The sequence below is a fragment of the Lynx canadensis genome, chromosome B3 (genome assembly GCF_007474595.2).
Source record: "Lynx canadensis isolate LIC74 chromosome B3, mLynCan4.pri.v2, whole genome shotgun sequence".
Taxonomy (NCBI): domain Eukaryota; kingdom Metazoa; phylum Chordata; class Mammalia; order Carnivora; family Felidae; genus Lynx; species Lynx canadensis.
The window spans coordinates 46,155,535-46,174,560 of record NC_044308.2 but is presented as its reverse complement, the minus strand read 5'-3'; the positions used below and the strand labels follow the sequence as shown (position 1 = coordinate 46,174,560).

Genomic DNA, 19,026 nt, shown 5'->3' with positions numbered 1-19,026 from the left:
GGGCAGAGGCCTCCCTGAATCCACTCAGGCCATTTAAAACTTTTCTGTCCCCTCTAGACTAGCACGAGTGCACGCACATCAGACCATAAAAGCAGGAAGATGCTTATATGGAAAGCAGTAATATTTCAGGACTGGCCTGTGTCCGGATGTGTCTCATTACACCGCATTGTCTAAATCAAGTCATGGCAGTTGTCACTAAACTTTTATTCTTGTTTTCTGAAGATGCTGCCAAAATGCCAGTTACTTTGGAAGTTGTGCACAGGGCAGTTAATTCAGTTTAAATTAGAAAGAAAGACACCAATGTGGTGGTGGTTTTAATTCAGAGAGTTATTATAATAGATAGAGATTCTGGGAAAAAAATAGGTCAAGTGTAAGTGAAATTGATAGGCTATGAAATGGACCCAGGGGATGTTTTTGAATAAGGAAAGGGGAACATGTTCCTAGTACAACCTCACTTAGGATTCAGTGTAGGGTCTGGAGCCAAGCCAGTGCATGTGTGATGGGTAGCCCAAGGGCGTCCCTCAAGATATCAAGCCACCTACTTAACCCTACCATCCAGCAGTTAGCACTGAGGTGAGTCAATATGTCTTAGAATTGGGGATTACAGAGGCTATTGAAAGACCATCAAGATAATTTCTCTGCCTTCAGGGAGGAGTAAAACAAAATCATTCTATATGTATGAAATTATTGTTTGTATATTATATTTCTATGAAAGACCTCACAAATGCACCCTGGGGGAGCGGTTTAGAATTAATCCATCACTGTCAAGAAATTGTTTATGTGCTACCTCTCCTACTTCAGGTTCACACTTCTCATCCTTTTGTGAAGAGACACTTAGTGGCTGGTTATTATCTTCCTGATAAGAGGCATTCACATGTTTAATCTCTTTTTTCCTTGAGCATATTTATTTCTGAAACCTTTCCTCACGTGTCCTTAAATAATATTCTTTACTTGATGCTGAGTCCTTCTTGAAGTTGTTGTTTCATTATGAAACCCAAGCTGAGCCATGTATTCTAGAAAAAGTTTGGCCAATTCAAAATATAAAGAGCAATGATTTAATGATCCTGCAGTCCAGAACTTATTCCTCCAGGAGCATACTAGCTGTTTAAACCACAGCATGAGGATGGCTGATGGCCATTTATTGTCTTGTTGCTTTTCTTTTAAAATTTTTCAACGTTTATTTATTTTTGGGACAGAGAGACAGAGCATGAACGGGGGAGGGGCAGAGAGAGAGGGAGACACAGAATCGGAAACAGGCTCCAGGCTCTGAGCCATCAGCCCAGAGCCCGACGCGGGGCTCGAACTCACGGACCGCGAGATCATGACCTGGCTGAAGTCGGACGCTTAACCGACTGCGCCACCCAGGCGCCCCTTGTTGCTTTTCTAACAGACTTACATGTAACTAATCTGTCTTTCCCAGTAACACTCCCTCATCAAATGTTTCCTTAATGGACCGTGATTAAATGGTTTTAGTTGTTCAGTGAAAATATAGGACTCATTTTTTAAAAATTAGGAAATGCATGATGCTACAAATATTTGTGTCCCCCCCACCACTGCCAAATTCATTTGCTAAAAACCTAATGCCCACAGTGATGGTATTAGAGGTAGGGCCTTTGGGAGATGATTAGATCACAAGGATGGAGCCCTCATGAATAGGATTAGTGCCCTTTTAAAAGACTTATGAGAGCTTGCTCAGTTCCTTCTGCTCTGCAGGATACAACAGAGAAGACTGCAACCCAGAATAGGGCTTTCACCTGACCATATTGGCATCCTGATCTTGAACTTCCAGCCTCCAGAATTGTGAGAAATAGGTGCCTGTTGTTTATAAGCCACCCAGTCTGTGGTATTTTGTTATAGAGGTACAAACAAACTAAAACACATGGTTAAAAAAAAAAAGTATGCAATGAAAATTGCTCTCCCAGTATCTGCACTGGCCATTTAGCTCCCCCCATGGAAGTACCATCTCCTGATCTGTGTTCATAGACATGGCTCATGAATGTAAAAAGAAATACATACACAGTAAAACCTTGGTTTGCAAGTATAATTAGTTCCAAAAACATGTTTGTAATCCAAAGCCCTTGTATATCAAAGCAAATTTTCCCTTAAGAAATAATGGAAACTCAGATGATTCATTCCACAACTCAAAAATATTCATGTAGAAATGATTACAGTCCTGTAATATAATACAAAATACTAAAGAAAATAAAAAAAAATTTTTTTACTTGCCTTTGAAAACCTTTGTGGCTGGTGTGAGGGAGACAAGAGAGAGAAGGGTTATTGTGTAGGACGACTTTCACAATCCCTTATGGAATCACTGCTATCTACTGACTCAATGGAATTTTTTCTGCATGGGGGCCATTGTATATGCTCATATGGATGTTGACTATAGTACAATATTAATAAACTTTTGTCATATACTGTATTTAATGTAATTGTCAATAAGGCAGCAGAAGAAGGGGTCTCTATCTGCAGGCAGTCTGACCTAGAATGAAGCAAAGCATTCTTTCCTAAGCTTACTTTGTTTGGAAAAGCAGAGGACTGTCCATAGGTGCTCTGAAGTGACAAAAAATACACTAGTGTCAGTTGTGGGCACTTTCTAACATTCTGAAAAATCAATGATAACTGCCAAACACTGCAGCCTGAGACCGAGCATCTGAGCATGAGAAACAATCATCTACAATCCCACTGAGAGAGAGAGAGAGAGAGAGAGAGAGAGAGAGAGAGAGAGAATCATTAACTTGGTTGTGATCATGTGATGTTAGGCATCACATACTACTCGTATTGTAAGACATCACTCATTTATCAACTTAAAATTTATTAGAAATGTTTGTTCACTTGTGGAACACTTGCAGAACAAGTTACTCACAATCCAAGGTTTTAATGTAATATATTTTGAATACGATTGGCAGTGTGCTTTAACACTGCTCTATATCTTTTCTTAAAAGTTATTAATATAGGGGCGCCTGCATGGCTCAGTTGGTTGAGCGTCTGACTTTGACTCATGTCACGATCTCATGATTTATGAGTATGAGCCCTGTGTTGGTCTCGCTGCTGTCAGTGCAGGGCCTGCTTCAAATCCTCTGTCCCTCCCCTGCTTGTACTTTCTCTCCTCTCTCAAAAATAAATAAATATGAAAAAAAGTTAATAGTATATATTGGGAATCTTTCCGTACACACTGATCTGCTTCATTCTGTGATACAGCTGCATGGTACTCTGCTGAGTAGATGTACCATAATATATTTGTTCCAGACATTTCTGAATACTTATCCCATTCTCCAAAATACCCTCTACAGCTGAAGACTATGGAAGATCCTACTTCATCTTTACTGTATAACTGTTTGCAGAGTGCTTCCTATAAGCACAGCTCTGTGCTTGGTGCCAGAGGGAATGCAAGAAGCAGTAAGTTTGGCAGCCCGGCTCCCTAAGAAAGTACAGCCTCATCAGGGAGAAAAGACATGGGGAGCAGTAAGTTTGGCAGCCCGGCTCCCTAAGAAAGTACAGCCTCATCAGGGAGAAAAGACATGGGGAGCAGTAAGTTTGGCAGCCCGGCTCCCTAAGAAAGTACAGCCTCATCAGGGAGAAAAGACATGGGGATGAGGAGAGCTAGATTGCCAATGCTATCCCCCTGCCACTTTTCCTTTGTTTTCTTGCACATCAGATGCCCTTTCCCATGGCTTTGTACATGGCACAAATGGCCTTTCCATTTGTCAGATGTGCATATGACTGTGAGCCTGAGATGGCTTACACTGGGAACTTCTAGGGCAGGGATTGCCAGCTCTCCTATAGGGGCCAGGAAGGAGACCTCCGTGAGTGGAGTGAAGTGAGTGAGCCGCTTGGGAGCATACAAGCTCTGTTTAAAGGGAGTGAGCAGCCTCCCCTCTCTCTGCCCCTCCCCTACTTATGCTCTCTCTCTCAAAAATAAACATTAATTTAAAGGGAGTGACCAGCTGCTGCTCTGCTACAGGAAATTATTTCCCTGTGGTTGCTAGATCTTCTGATTGATGAAAAGGAACCAGTGGTAAAAAGTACATGGGATCTTTCTGTGCTATTTCTTATAACCTCAAGGGAATCTACAACTGCCTCAAATAAAAAGTTTGATTTAAACTAAGAGCAGAACCCTGGATCATGGTGTGAAATTACCCGATTTACAAGTATGGGGAAAATGTTAATGCTGCAGGCCCAGAAACCTCATCTGTAAGCCAGATACAGCTTCAGAACCACCATTTCGCTCTCTGTGCACAGCGGGATCATTACGATTTGATTTGCATGAAGCCTGAGGCAGCCCAATCTCCATGTTTGCTTAAAACATCTTTCTTGTTCCTGTGGCTTTCCATTGTCTTTGACAGTCGCCATCCCCACTTATGAAGCTTCCTCTCATTCCAGGTCCTTGGATGTGGCTCTGTTGCCCAAGCTATCCTCAGTCGTGGACACTTGGGAGGAATTGTCACTATCAATGTTGGATTTGCAATGGCAGTTGTAATGGCCATTTATGTGACTGGAGGTGTCTCTGGTAAGTAATAGAAATAATAATAGCTGCTGTTAATTCAACCATTCCAGTGTGCTAGCCTAGTGTTGGATGCTTTACATACCTCAATTTATTTGGATCTCCACAACCCTGAAAGAATATGTATTTGATTCTATTTTTATAGATGTTAAAATCAAAGGGGACAGCAAACGGTAAGTGACTTGTGCAAAGGCAACATTTAGCAAGAGACAGAGATGGGGTTAGGATTCAGAACTAGCTGACCCCTAAATCTAGTCACTATATTGTATTCTTCTTCCATCAATATGATCTTTTACCTTCTCTACCCCATGCCTGGAAGCCATTCTCGGATACCCCATGCCGAGCCCAGTGAAGATCACTCCAAGAGAGAAAAATCCCTGGACCTTTACCCACAGCAATGAAAAAGTCTATGCCACTTGCAAAATGACTGGTGCTTTCATGGAAGTGCAGGTCTCATCAAGCAGATCATGGGCTAATTCTGCCCTGATTAGAAGCCACTCACAATGTTCTGAGAAGCAAAATGAAATGATGATATTTAACGCAGTCTGGGGACTTAGGAGAGCACTGTGGAAATGATCCAGTTCTCAAAGGCACTCAGAATCTTTCAGAATCCTTGTCAGAACACTAAGGCAGGACCACTGGGGATAAAGGAAGAAAGGGAAACACCACGTGCTGGGTGCTATCCTGGGGCTGTCCATACTTTATCTCTTTTCTCTAAAGCAGCCCTCTAAGGCAGGCATTACTGTCTACATCCCACCAAGAAAAGTGGAGCGCCAAGATATTAAATAAATTGCTGGAGTCGCACAACTGGCAAAGAGCAGAGCAAAGATTTGATGCAGGTCTACGTGACAGCAAACCTCATGTCCCCACGGTCACACAATATTCACAGTGGTCTATTATGGGAAGGGCGTTATAAGCAGGGCCTTTGGGCAGAGCAGACCTGCCAGACAACCATGCTAGCCAGCTGGCCTGGTGACAGATACTGCCATTGGAGTGCTGAAGAATGGTTGCCTAGACCCTGGGGGAGCCTCCTTGAGCTGGGCACCTGGAACAGTCATTTGCTGGCTGGCACCCTTTCCATAGCACATGGACTCAGATCCTGGGGTGGTCCAGGCTAGAGATGCCTGTATGTGTGATTCGTTTGGCATGAACAGTGTTTATGTTCACTCTCTCGTCAAGCCTTTGCTGTGATCCCAGGGCTGCACTGCCTACCTAAGCACAAGAGCACACAGGGGACCATCCTGACTGTGCCAAGGCCAGATTACAGTGCAGGCCTTGACAGCAGGCACAGATCATAGTTGTGGCTTAAAACAAGCATGCAGGAGGCTCCACTGCTGCCCCCCAAGGCCCTCCTATGTTCACGCAACAAGTGTGGTTTCCACAAACCGTGGGATATAAACATGAGTGCATTCTCAGCTGTTTTTTAGGTAGTGACACGGTTTGGGAATATTTCACCTGCATAACACCCTGAATTGAATTCTATTTATTTAGAAAAATTGACCCCAGGCCCTAGGAGTGTAAGAAATTGCTTTCATCACCACTGGAGCCCATGTCTGTTTGTATCCATTGATATACTCAGGGATATGGGCAGTCACCATAGGAAAAAAAGGGGCAGAGACCAGCAAGAAAAGGAAGAGAGGGTGAGGGATGGTGTGAAGTCTTCCCATCTGGCCCCTAGACCTGGGTTAAGCCCCTGTGGCCAGAGGGGCGAGAACCAGAGCTGATGGGACTGTTTCCACTAGAGGCTGTTTCTGGGTGAGGGTTAAGAGCTGACCAAGTTGTTCACGAGAGCCTGTGAGACCCCAAAATACAAGTACAGCAGTTTCTAAGTCCGGTTGATACAAGATGGCATTGGGTTGGAAAGGAAGCTCATCTCCCCATCTCTGGAGAGGCTCCTTGAAGACTGGTGCATTCCCACTGGTGGGAAGGTGCAGGGACAACACACCAGCCTACCACTGACATCCACACAGACACCCGTATTGGTTGTCTCAGCAGCCACGGGACTAGGATAGGAAGACTGTGGGGGAGATGACTTTCTCACGTGGCTACAGCTAACATACTGGTTTGTGGGCACATACGAGGCCCTCTTTGAGGATTCCAAAAATAACCAATGCGCACTGGGCATAAAAATAAATAAGATCTCATTTGTGGTCACAGACTGGTGAAGTCAAACGACATCTGGTTTTGAAATAGAAAACATTACCTTACTGGAAGGAAGTTACCACACCCTGCTTCCTTGTGAACATGCCAGTGGTCTGCCATTCAAATCTGGCCAATCGGATCTCACAACTCCTCCATTAATTTTGAAACGTCCCCCGTGACAGTGTTCACACTGCCTACTGTTACCTAGGCTATGGTGGTTGTTTTGGATGTAGCATTCTATAAGCAGTATAAATCCTTGAAAAAACAAAAGAGCTTTGTGTGATGACAAATAAAATATTAAGGTTGCCTCTATCACAGAATGGTCTCTGAGTGCGGGAAAGGGGGTCACTTGCCCAGAACAGCACCTTGAAAGGGTTCAATCTGCTCGCATAAGACGTCCGTCTTAGGCCTGGTAGGCTCCAGTTCCACCCCGGGCTCTTCGTATGAATCATCTGATCGTTACAACAACCTTGGCAGAGCCAAGACTTGAGGGCGGCATTCTCTGTGCCTCACACTCATGTTCTTTCCACTACACCGCTCTGCTTTGTCCAGCAGTATTCCAGGCTGTGCGCTCATCTCTGCCAGGAGAAATCACCTGTTGCTTTGCAAGGCACCATCCTGAACACACCCTCTCGAATTCCCAAACAACTTTCCCTCTCAGTACTTTTGCAGTCTGAGCTACCTGAATAAAATCCTCTGACTATTTATTTATTCGGCTTTCATATTTTGAACACTTGCTATGTGCCTTTCATTGTGTGAAGGCCAAGGTGAAGAATGAGGTCTCTGTCTCAGAGTGCTTATGAGGGTTCATTTCCCCTTAAACATCTCTTTTCCATCTTAAGATTGTTTTAGACCTTCTGGATGTGGACCAAGGAATTACTAGATGCAGATTTAAGCCTTAAACAATATATTGTATAAATATACTGACTTAAAAATATATTGAAGTTATCAGTTTATATCAATCTCTTTGAGGTTACCGTTTTATAGATAGATAAAGCCCAGTGGATGGATGATGGCTAGATGGTAGATTGATGATAGATATAGACAGAAAGTAAGCCTCGTGAGTCCAAGTTTCTTTCTATATCTGACTCCCTTTTCAGAAAGCTTAACTCTCTAAACAGTGTCTAATGACACTTGCAGGTTACTAGTTCCCATTTCCTCCCCACTCAAATACAAACACACACACTTACACACATACTTACACTCACAAATGCTTAAGTCTCTGTCTCTTCACATACAGTTCTCTACCTAGAAGACTGAATTCTGCCTGGGATCTCTAGATAAGGCTTTCTTCATAATAATTCTCCCTGGCCTGCTGCTGACATCCCTAATCATCTTATCTTTCTTGTAGGTGGCCACATCAACCCAGCTGTGTCTTTTGCAATGTGTCTCTTTGGACGGATGAAATGGTTCAAATTTCCTTTTTATGTGGGAGCCCAGTTTTTGGGAGCCTTTGTAGGAGCTGCAGCCCTCTTTGGCATTTACTATGGTGAGTAGGACAGCTGGCCATGATTTTAAAGTCAGAATTACTTGGTAGGAAGAGATAAGATAAGGCAAGAGCAGAACAAGTTCCGCAGTTGACAGGCAGTTCTAAGAATTCTAGGTTCTAAATAATGGGACCAACATTATCATTAGGACAAATTCATGAAGCCTGTTTAAGAAAATGGTCACAAGCTTAAACGGAGGGCAGAACTTGAAGTCTATTTTTAGATCCAATCAGTACCACAATGTGAACATGCACAAAATAAGCAATAAGCCAGTGGCTTCTCCACAAGCTTTCTCTGAGTTGGCTGGGAGAGGAGGTGTTGACTGGTAGGTAGCAAAGGATATGATGAGTAAGTATTTAGAGAAAGAATCTGGAACAAAGTCTTTGAAGGAAGAGGCATAGTTGAGAATAGGCAAGGTGGGGATCTCTTCTCCATTCCGTCCAACGACCAGGACTTCTGTTCTGCAGCAGTCTTGGGGTGAAAACACAGCCCTGACGATTGAAGCCCCAGACTTTAACTCTGTGCTGTGTGAGTAAAGAGCTGTGTGACTTAAGTAAGTCATCTGACTTTGTTGTTTCAGTTTCCTTCTCCGGAAAATGAGAGAATTGACTTCTAAGACTCTTCAAACTAAAAAATCTTGAGATTGTATGAAATTAACTGTTAAAATAGATCCTTCTGTCTAACCCAAGTTAAGTCTCCTACATTATGACTCTTGAATTGAAGCCCTTAAGAACTAGAATTTATGAAACCATGCCTTAGAGAAATACAACGTGGAAGAAGGCTTCTTCCCACAGAGTGTCTTTCTGAGAAAGAGAGCCTAAGAGGAATGACAGAGAATTGCAGCCCACATCAGAAACTTGGAGAGCCAGCTGCTGTGTCAGGAGGGCCTGGGGCCAGCGCTGGCTGGGTCGAGGACTGCTGTCTCCCTTGTTCTGAGGGCATCTTCACTGTACAACAGCACACCCCCAATTTCTGGGCTCATATTGGGGGTTACTGAGAACCCTCTGGGAATTATGAGTTCTGCCTACAGTACATCAAAGCTCCACTTTGACATTTGGTTGATATCAAAAATTCCAAGAATTTCCCCCAGAGAATATTAGTTCCCCAGATCCAATGGCTAAGGATTTGGCTCAAGTTTGGAGTGAACCATAGAGGGCAACCAGGGCTTTCCATCTTTGACCTGGTATCCTGGAATTTCTTTGGACATCTCTAAAACTACCATGCTATGGGGGCTCCTGGTTGGCTCAGTCGATTAAGTGCCTGACTCTTGATTTCGGCTCAGGTCATGATCTCACAGTTTGTGGGTTTGGGCCCCGTGTTGAGTTCTGCGCTGATGGTGCAGAGCCTGCTCGGGATTATCTCCCACTCTCTCTCTCTCCATGCCTCCCCCGCCCCTCAAAATAAATAAACTTAAAAAAAAGAAAAACATAAAACTACCATGCTATGAAGTGAGGAGTGGCAAACAGTGTGGATCTGCCAAGCTGAACCTGAATGATTGTAGCTATTTAGCACAAACAGGACATAGGCTGCACTCAGCTTTGCCAGGAGGGCATTAATGTTCCAGAACTCTGTCTTCCATAGATGGACTTATGTCCTTTGCTGGTGGAAAATTGCTCATCGTGGGAGAAAATGCAACAGCACACATTTTTGCGACATACCCAGCTCCATATCTGTCCCTGACAAATGCATTTGCAGACCAAGTAAGTGTACATTTAACAAAGATCTAACTCTGGTGAAAAGATATGATCTAGTAAGGGGAAAGCATAGTTGCATTATAGGCTAGCAGAAAGGAAAGGCTGTGTTTCCAAAGTCAGAGGTCATTAGGCATAACCCAAGCTTTTTGTTAACAAGTTTTTTCCTTTACCAAAGTTGACACTACTAAAAAAGTTTTCTGGTTCCTCTTTAATACATACACTTGTTTCACTTTGTTTGAGGTCCAGAAGAGAGCAGATGACTAGACATTTCAACCCCTCAAGGAGCAAATAGGGTTTGTTTCAGGATTACGGTCTCTTTTATGATCTGAATGGGGAGGCCATAAGAAAAGACATTTCTATCTCAATTCAAGGACTGTGAAGTGTGGTAGTTGAGCCTAGAGTATCACTGATCCTCTGTGTCTCCTCATATGCACAGGTTTATCTAAACTCTCAAGGTAGCTAGAAGTGTCTCCACCTTATTGGCATTTAAACAAGATGCACCCACCATCTATGATGTAGCCAAATGAACAGTTATTCTGGTCTATTTGTTGGAGGATCAACATTATCAACCTGATAGTCTCTTCCTCCCTTACTGTATCCCAGGAAGGTTGCTGGTCAACCTGGAAGGAAGGAAGGAAGGAAGGAAGGAAGGAAGGAAGGAAGGAAGGAAGGAAGGAAGGAAGGGTAGGAGGAGACCAGGAGGGAGGGAGGGAGGAAAAAAGGGAGAGAGGACATCGCCAGCAACTCTAAGTTGTTCTCTTGTGATCAGGATTTATACAATGGGACAGGGAAGAGTGAGCATGTGTATAAAATGAATCTTCCAGTTTGCCAACTCTGTCCACCTCCATTTAAGATAGATGAAAGAAACTATGCCCTCATGTCCTGAGCCTTTTTCCTTCCCACTTTTATCAATAAATCAAATAGGCAACAAGTCTTTCTTGAGCACTTTCTGTATGCTCAGCCCTGTGTTGGAGCTGGAGGGACTGACAAGTAAACAGGAGTTGTAAAGATCCAAGATTTGGAGTCTGAGTACCTGACTTAAAATAACAGTTCTGCCCCAAATCCCTGAGTAGCCTTAGCTAAACTACTGAACTTTCAGGGTCTCAGGTTTTCATTTGTAAAGTGGGGATAGTAGTAGTACTTATCAAATTACTTGTAAGAATAAAATGAATAATATGAGGAAAATGTATTGTAAACAGTCTCTGCTCAGGAATTTAGAATCCAGTGAAAAACAAAATGATCACCTAAGAACAAGAGGAACATTGCAAAAGTGAAGATAATTAGATGGGAAACTGGACTGTAGGAGTCACATTAGTAATTTGGAACAGAGAGTCTAAGTGAGCTGGGATGATAAGAAAAGTTTTGGTGGAAAAGACACAGAGAGATGTAGCTGCCATAAAAAGGAATGTTATCATAAGCTTAAAAAATAGAAGATTGTATTCAAATGAAGTAGTTTAGGGTCTTACTCTATTTCCATACTTGGAGTATCAGACTCATCCAAATGTCACACTTCAAGAGGACATACTACTGAAAGAGAGGATCCAAAAAGGTCACACAGCAATGAGTGGAGAGTAGGGATGTTTGCTCTAGAGAAGGTGTGCGTGCAGGAGCTGGGGAGGATGTATGTGATCATCATGTACCAGTAGCTTTCAAAGATTTGAGGGAGTGTCAAGTGCAAAAAAAGTTAGACTTGGTGTGTATACCCTCCATGGAGATTTGGTGGAAATTAGTACATAGCAGGTACTCAATAAATATTTATTACTATACTTACATATTAAGTATGTAAAATTTGTACACCAGTATTTATATACTAATTATAAAATATTTAATCCCTACATGAATGAAATTATGGTGAGATCAAGTTATATTCAATAAAAGGAAGACTCTTCTAGCAATTGGGGCTGGGCTAAATATAGACCCTTTTGTCATAGGACAACAGTCATTAGGGCTGTCTAGTGGTAGGCCTGTCTGGGTAACCTCCAGGGCTGGAAAGCTTGGATTCAGAGATTCAAACACCAGATGATGGACATGGTGGGATGTGTCCCCTTTAAGGTCCTTTCCAGCCTGGAGACTAAATTAGCCAGTTGGAAACTAGGAAAAACTGGTGTCATCTGAAGGAAAGGAGCAGGAGGGAAGTTGTTTCATAAACTTGGGACAGCAACACAGAAAAAGACGGGAGGGGAGAGAACGCAGGATTGCTGGAGACAAGATGGTGGGCGTCCTTTACCCCTCTGGGCATCAGTCTCTATTAAGTGAGAGAGAATGGCAAGGTGATAATGGTTCAAAGTGCCTGGAGGACAGGGAGGGTGGGAACAGTTCACATTGACTGGCGCAGTTGCTGAATCAGTAAGGGATGCAGGGGCTGCCTCAGAATGGACCCTGGGGATGGCAAACAGTTGGGTTTCTCAGGGATCCCTACGTTCCATTAAATTCAGGCACAGTTTATCTCATAATGAAGAAGAGGGGAGCAGAGTCAAGAGCTGTTGAGGGACCTTTAGAGATGTCTCCTGTGATTTCAGGTCCTTTCCATTCGAGCTAAGAGAGAAAGAATACTGACTTTCTCTCTGAAACCCTGGCTTGCATTGAAAAGGGCAGTGGCTTCACTGCATACTTCATTCAGTGTGGTTTGCATACTTCATTCAGTGTGGTCACAGGGTTTCATCCCTGTGCTCTCAGGCTTTTCTGAGAATGTGAGGAGCAAAGTGAAGCCTCTAGCCCCACATATTTCCCCCCTGAGTCCTGGTGCAATGCTGTCCTCCTTACTCCTCCTGAGAGTTAGCTGGGGCCAAGCCATCCCTGACACAGCGCCACTCCGGGGGCAGGAGAGTGACACAAGCCTCCCTCAGAATTCTGCAGTGTGCTGAGAGATGGGGCCCGGTCTTGCCTCTTTCCAAGCATCTGCCCTGAAACAAGTCACTCAGAACCTACTGAAGCCTCAGGTTAGTCTTCTGATAAACGGCATCAATAATACCTGCTTAATACACGGTAGGTAGCAGTAAAATCCCTCAATAAGCAGTTATTTTTCAATTTTTAGCCAGCCCTCTCTCCCTCCCAAACTTGTTCTTATAATGCAATCCTATATCATGTTACATGCTCTTCCAATTCCTGTCTTCAAGATGTACCACTGAGTATCTTGGTGACAAGAAAATTGCTTGGTCTTCTGGTCAGTGGAGGTCCAGCCTCACTGAGGGTTGCCATCTCTTACCCGATGCTTATCCCCATATGATCTCCTAAGCCTCAGTCACTGTGTTCACTTCATTCACCTTTTCTCAAAGTGAGTTGCCAGTTTCTCTAAGAGCTGTGGGTTTAAGCCAGTTATTATGCATAGCTAAGTAGAGAAAATGAATATTAGAAAACCCTGATGCTCCAACCATGGGCTACCCCTGAAGGTTCTGTATTCTTTAGGCTTTGTGGAGAGTTCCAGAGAGTACCAACTGTTAGTCAGTGGACACACAACAGAACTCTGGCCACCATGGCTGTATTTCTGGGTCAGTTTATCTCAAGAGCACAAAATTGTTTACCTCTAAGTATTGTTCAAGGATATTCCACAATTTAATTAATAAACATTCATTCAGCCGATATTTGTTGGCATCTACTGAGCCAGATACAGCTCCATGGCTGTTCCTTCCTCAACTTTCAGGGTCTGGTGCCCAATCTGACAAGTAAGCAGATCCCTCTGTACCAGGGTGATCAGGATTGTGATAAGAGTAAAGTCGAATGTAATGGGAGTCCAGAGGTGGAAGCTTCTATCCTGCCTGGGAGAGTGGGAAAAGACTTTCCAGGGAAGAGCGCCCTTGGGATAACATGATTCTTTGAATACAAACACTTTTAATCTTCTTGTGTTAGAAAACAGATGAAAGGATGAGGAACTCAAATTCTAAAATCAGTTGCCTGGTTCTCATCCTGATTCTTCTGCTTATGAGCTGTGTGTCCTTGGGCAAGTTTCTTAACCTATTTCTCTGCAAGTTTCCTCATCTGTAAACTGAGAGTAATAGTGGGATTTGTCTTGGGGCAATTGGCTGGCTCAGTCAGTGGAGCATGCAACTCTTGATCTTGGAGTTGTGAATTCGAGCCCCAGGTTGGGTATAGAGATTACTTAAAATAATAATAATAATAATAATAGGATTTATCTGATGGTTATTAGGAAGTGCTAATGAGATAAACATATGAAACACCTGGCACATAATAGGTATTCAGTGAATAGTGTCCATCAATTAGTGGTTAAGTAGTTTGGAAAATACAGAAAATAAATAGTGGGGAAAATACCAACTAGAATGCACTACTTCAGAATACCTATTATTGTATTTCTTACAATATTTCTTACAATGTTTTCTTACAGTATTTCTTTTATGCACGTTTTTTCAAATATGAAATACAACGTGCATATATTTTTTACTTAATATCATCAGCACTTTTAAATATTATCACATAGTTTTTATACTTATTGTGTTTAATGGCTGTAGAGTAGACCATAAATAGACACTCCCATTATTTTTAGCTTTTTCCCTATTTAATATGTTTTTAGATCTCTTCCAATTTTTTAGCACTATAAATAATGCCGAAGTGAGCATGTTTGTTTTATGATTTTTTTTCATATTTTAGATTATTTCTGGGGTATGGTTTTCAGATACCTAGCTGGGTCAAACTGAATAGATAATTTTATGGATTTTTTAATGCATATTGCTAAATTACTGCTGAATTTCCTTTTGAGAGTGGTACATTTAGTTCTGCCAGAAGAGCTTGAGGAAACTGGTATCATTTCCCTAACATTTAGTAGTGTTTGCATTTTTCCATTATGAATCAGAATTTCCCACTTATTTGTTTCTTAATTCTGTTTTTCTTATGAATTTTCTGTTCATTTCCTTTACCCGTTTATCCACTGGTGTCTTGCCAGTTTGACTGAGGGCCTTAGTTCCTTGCTTAGCTAGCTGGGTAGTAGCTTAGCAGAATGGTGTAGTGAAGGTAAGAGTCACCGGAGCTGAACTCTCTGGGTCCACACCTGACTGCCGCTCACTGAGTTTGACCTTGGCACGTAACTAATGTGTAAATGAGGATGACACTGGCACCCACATCTAGGATTGCTCACCAATGCATGTTAGTCATTACTAGGTTTGTTCTTTAACAAGAGGAGGTAAATTCTGCAGTGGGCAAATGAGTAGAATACAAGTTCAGTCCCTTATGTATTTTCTCCTTCCGCAGGTAGTGGCCACCATGTTCCTCCTCATGATTGTCTTTGCCATTTTTGACTCCAGAAATTTGGGAGTCCCCAAAGGCCTAGAACCCATTGCCATCGGCCTCCTGATTATTGTCATTTCTTCCTCCTTGGGATTGAACAGTGGTTGTGCCATGAACCCAGCTCGAGACCTGAGTCCCAGGCTTTTCACTGCTTTGGCAGGATGGGGGTTTGAGGTCTTCACGTAAGTAACAGTGGTGTCAGGGGAGAGAGAAAGATTCATGCTATGCTTTACTGGGGAGAGCTGTGTTTGGACTATGGAAGTCAAAGAGAGTTCAGACGGGAGCACGGAGATTAAGGGCACACTCTGGTCATCAGTATGGAATATTTTGCTAGTGATTTGTGGTATGCAGTGTGGTAGGAGATGGGTGGGGAAGACAGACATGGACACAGATACAGAGAAAGAGAGAGAGAAAGAGACAGAGAGAGAGGCTCCAGGTAAATTCCAAAAGAGATAGCCTTGCCCTATATAATAATAATCAATCTTCAATTGATATATGGTTTTATGTGGATATTTTGGTTGTATAACTTCTCTGCAGATTCACTTTGATACAAAGTTGCGGCAAGAATTTACATATTCCGATACTACTACAGGGCTCTTTCTAGGGAATCATGCTATGTATGCTTCAGTCATTCAACCTATCTTTACTGAACACTATCTGTGCTGTGGTCACTGTGCTAGGTAAGGAAATTTCAAAATCAGCTAAGACACTAGCCTTGAGCAACATAATAAGTGCTTTGGCAACTCCTAAAACTAAGTGCTAGACAAGAGAGTAACTAGCTAGCTATGCCTGGGGAAATTGGAAAAGGCATCACTGAAGAAGTGAGAGCTGAGTTGGGTCTTGAGGTATGAGTAGGAAGTCCCTGGTAGAACAGACATAAAAGAGGGCCTGTGTATAAGAAAAGGCAAGACGCCATGCTTTCTACCTCAGAATGTGCTGTGGAAACATGCCAACTGTCGGGACCAGTCTTCCAGGACAATCTGTACCCATTTCTTCCTTCCCACTTTTGCCCCATAAAATCACAGTGGCCTGTCCCCATCCCTTTATCACATTTCTCTCTGGGAAAGGAACTCACTTGGTTCATCAGGAAACAGGGATCTAATACAGAGAAAGAGAGGCAGGAGAGACATGTGTAAGGAAATGTTAGTTTGATATTTGCTATGAGAAAAGACTTGAGTGTTTCTAAACACTGACCTATACATATAGTCATATACATGTTATGACTTATTTAAGTGTAAGCTGGGTTGTCTTCTCCAATGTGAAAAACTAGCTATTGAAATAACTGATACCAGTCAGAATACCAGAGACAGGGTTGAGAGCTGCTAGAGTATAAGCATGCTGAGGACAGGGACCTGGCAGCTTCCTCACTGCTGCACTCCCAGTGACAAGACTCGGGCCTGTCATATACAGAGTCTCATAGAAGTTAATAAATGTCTGAATGAAATAATGGATAAACACTATATTCCAGACATGTCCTAAGAGATGAGGGATACAAAGAAAACCAAGCCACATCCCCTATCTTTAAGAAACTAGTAATGCAGTGAATTTTCTACAGCAGTGGTTCTCAACCAGAGGTGATTTTTTTCCACCCAGAGATATTTAGCAATGCCTGGAGACATTTTTGGTTGTCCCAACTGGGGAGGGTGGAGATGAAAGTTGTTACTGGCATCTAGTGAGTAGAGGCCAGGGATAGTGCCAAACATCCTACAGTACCCACAACAGATCCCCACAACAAAGAATTATTCAGACAAATTGTTAAGAGTACCACAGGTGAAGGGCTCTTGTTCCAGAATGATTACCACTAGAACATGAAAAGGTTGAACAAAATGTCTCCAACTAGGAAGGATCTTTTGTATTCTTCCAACAGAGAATGAAAAACATATGTCAGAAAGATAACCAGAGCCCAAAATTAACCTATGAGTTTCGTTAATTCCACCTTCTTGAGCTTCGCTCTAGGAGACCACTGCCCCCATGACCAGGTCACCTCAATTAGCTTCACACAGACCCTGAACAAAGATGCCTCAAAGGCCTCCCTTTGAGCCCTGCTTGGTGATTCATCCAAAGCTCTAAGAGTGATCGTGGTTCTAAGATAGGCAGAGATTTTCCCTACTCTCTCTTGGCTTTATTATGTATATGCAGGAGATCGTGTCTGTGGCAAAATGCTACAATCACCTAGTGCCAAATAGAGCTCCGTGTCCCTCTGTCAGGGTCTTCTCCCTTCATTCATTCATTTATTCATCCATGCAGCTACCTGAGCTCTCATTCAAGGAGCTGTGCTGGAGATGACAAAAACCAGTTGCTGTCCTTCAGCTTTATTTGTGTTTTGTTTCAGAGGGGTTAGCATAGGCTCTCACACAAGTTGAAGTTGTCAAATGGCATTAAACAGATTTGACTCATTAAAACCAGCACTTGAACGGTTTTCAGCTTCAAATTTAGGAATTATAGGGGTGGAAGTAGGGACATTTTATAGTATTTGGACATGTTTAAACAGGGACAAAGAGAATATTTCAGGCAGAGATGCTGCTGTATACGAAGACAAATGTTCAAATGACATGTGATCTAGTCTATCTGGAAGGCTGCATGAAGAAGGCTGGAAAGGACAACTCTTGTTAGATCACAGAGGATCTAAAGTCCCAGAATGAAAAAATTGGGTTTTGGCCACTCCCTATTGTGTAGATTATGGGAAGTAGCAAAAGATTTAGAGCAAAAGTTTGATGTGTTTAGAGCTCCAATTTAGCAAAATTAATCTGACATCACTACATAAAATGGATAAAAAGGAGAGTAGAGGATCAGAAACCAGTTAGGAAAGAGCTGGCTGGCCGATAATTGTCAAAAACTTCTGAGAAAACCTTTGAGGGATAACAGGTCTCCAAAGTATTCCCAGACTCTCCCATCCTTTCAGGATTCCCTATCCCTGATAAGCATCTCAGAAGATATCCCAGCTTGGATCTACACCCACGGTCTCAGATAAAACCAAGACTGCCTTATTCTCAAGTCCTCACTTGCCCCTGTAAGACAGGCAGTGAGGATGATGGCGGAGTGGGGCACCAGAGGGTCCAACGAGGGCAAGTCAACAGACTCTAGCTGACTATTGCTTTTCCCTTAAATATTAGGATGTTTCCCATCTAAGCTCTCTCCACTAATTCATATTAAGTTGTTTATGACTTCATAGATGAAGGATCTCAGGAGTATTGTTAATATTTTAAATAGTTTACCCAAAGGAATGAATCCCTGATGATGGTATGTACCTTAAGCAAGTAACACAGACGTTTTCCTGGAATATCCCAATCACAGCGTGCAAATGACACTGTGGACTTTTAAGACTGGGCCAAGAAGGATACTACATGTGAGGACCTTCATTTATGACTTGTGACCTTGGCACAACAGGTTCAGCCCTGATAGAAGGAAGAGCCCAGCCAGTGAAAAGAGCACATGTGTCCTGGCAGATATCTGGGACACTAATCTGTTAAATGACAGTGAGATACGCCATTAAATCATGATGAACGAAAGAAAATGGTAGACAAATTAGATGGCTTAGACTTGCTTCATGTGTTTACCAAAGAGAAGTCTCCTAGCTCTTTAAAGCCCACGTGCCTCTCCTAGGAAAGTCCTTGGGGGCTTGTGAAGGGGCACTGAGAAAGCAGCGAGTGCAGCTTCCTCTCTCCCGTGCCGTAAGAGTGACATCTGGTGGCTGCTGTGCTCACCCTCGGTGCTCTTCCCTCCACCCTGCATTCCTAATCTAAGATTTTGGAGTGCTTGAATGATCCAGGTAGAAGAGACCACCATGCAGATGAAAGAACGAAGTTCAAGGGCAGGGCTTATTTCCTTTATTATCCTTTCTAATCAAACTGTGATAGAAACAAAAGGCCACATGGAACATATACGTAGTTATTAAGCAGAATGATAAAAAGGAAAGCCATCAACCTTTTCTAGGTAGGACAATGTGAAGTCCTCAAGTATATGT

The 19,026-nt window shown here is 42.7% G+C and overlaps 1 protein-coding gene and 1 long non-coding RNA gene across 4 annotated transcripts in view; one reads left to right on the top strand and one right to left on the bottom strand.

Annotated features, from left to right (window-relative positions):
- Window positions 1-19,026, top strand: part of AQP9 (aquaporin 9) — a 68,219-nt gene that overhangs the window by 25,034 nt on the left and 24,159 nt on the right. For all 3 annotated transcript variants that reach the window (XR_003969432.1, XM_030318090.1, XM_030318089.1), the window contains exons 2-5: window positions 4,384-4,510; window positions 7,998-8,135; window positions 9,715-9,833; window positions 15,027-15,244. Coding sequence is in view for 2 of the 3 variants with exons in the window: in XM_030318090.1 (XP_030173950.1) it covers window positions 4,384-4,510; window positions 7,998-8,135; window positions 9,715-9,833; window positions 15,027-15,244 (602 nt within the window). In the remaining variant the exon portion in view is untranslated. The remainder of the gene's footprint in view (window positions 1-4,383; window positions 4,511-7,997; window positions 8,136-9,714; window positions 9,834-15,026; window positions 15,245-19,026) is intronic.
- LOC116738140 lies at window positions 1,336-18,460 on the bottom strand. The gene is made up of 3 exons (XR_004343785.1): window positions 18,371-18,460; window positions 3,945-3,947; window positions 1,336-1,371 (listed from the first exon to the last, which is right to left on the bottom strand). It is a non-coding gene; the product is annotated as an uncharacterized LOC116738140 (long non-coding RNA).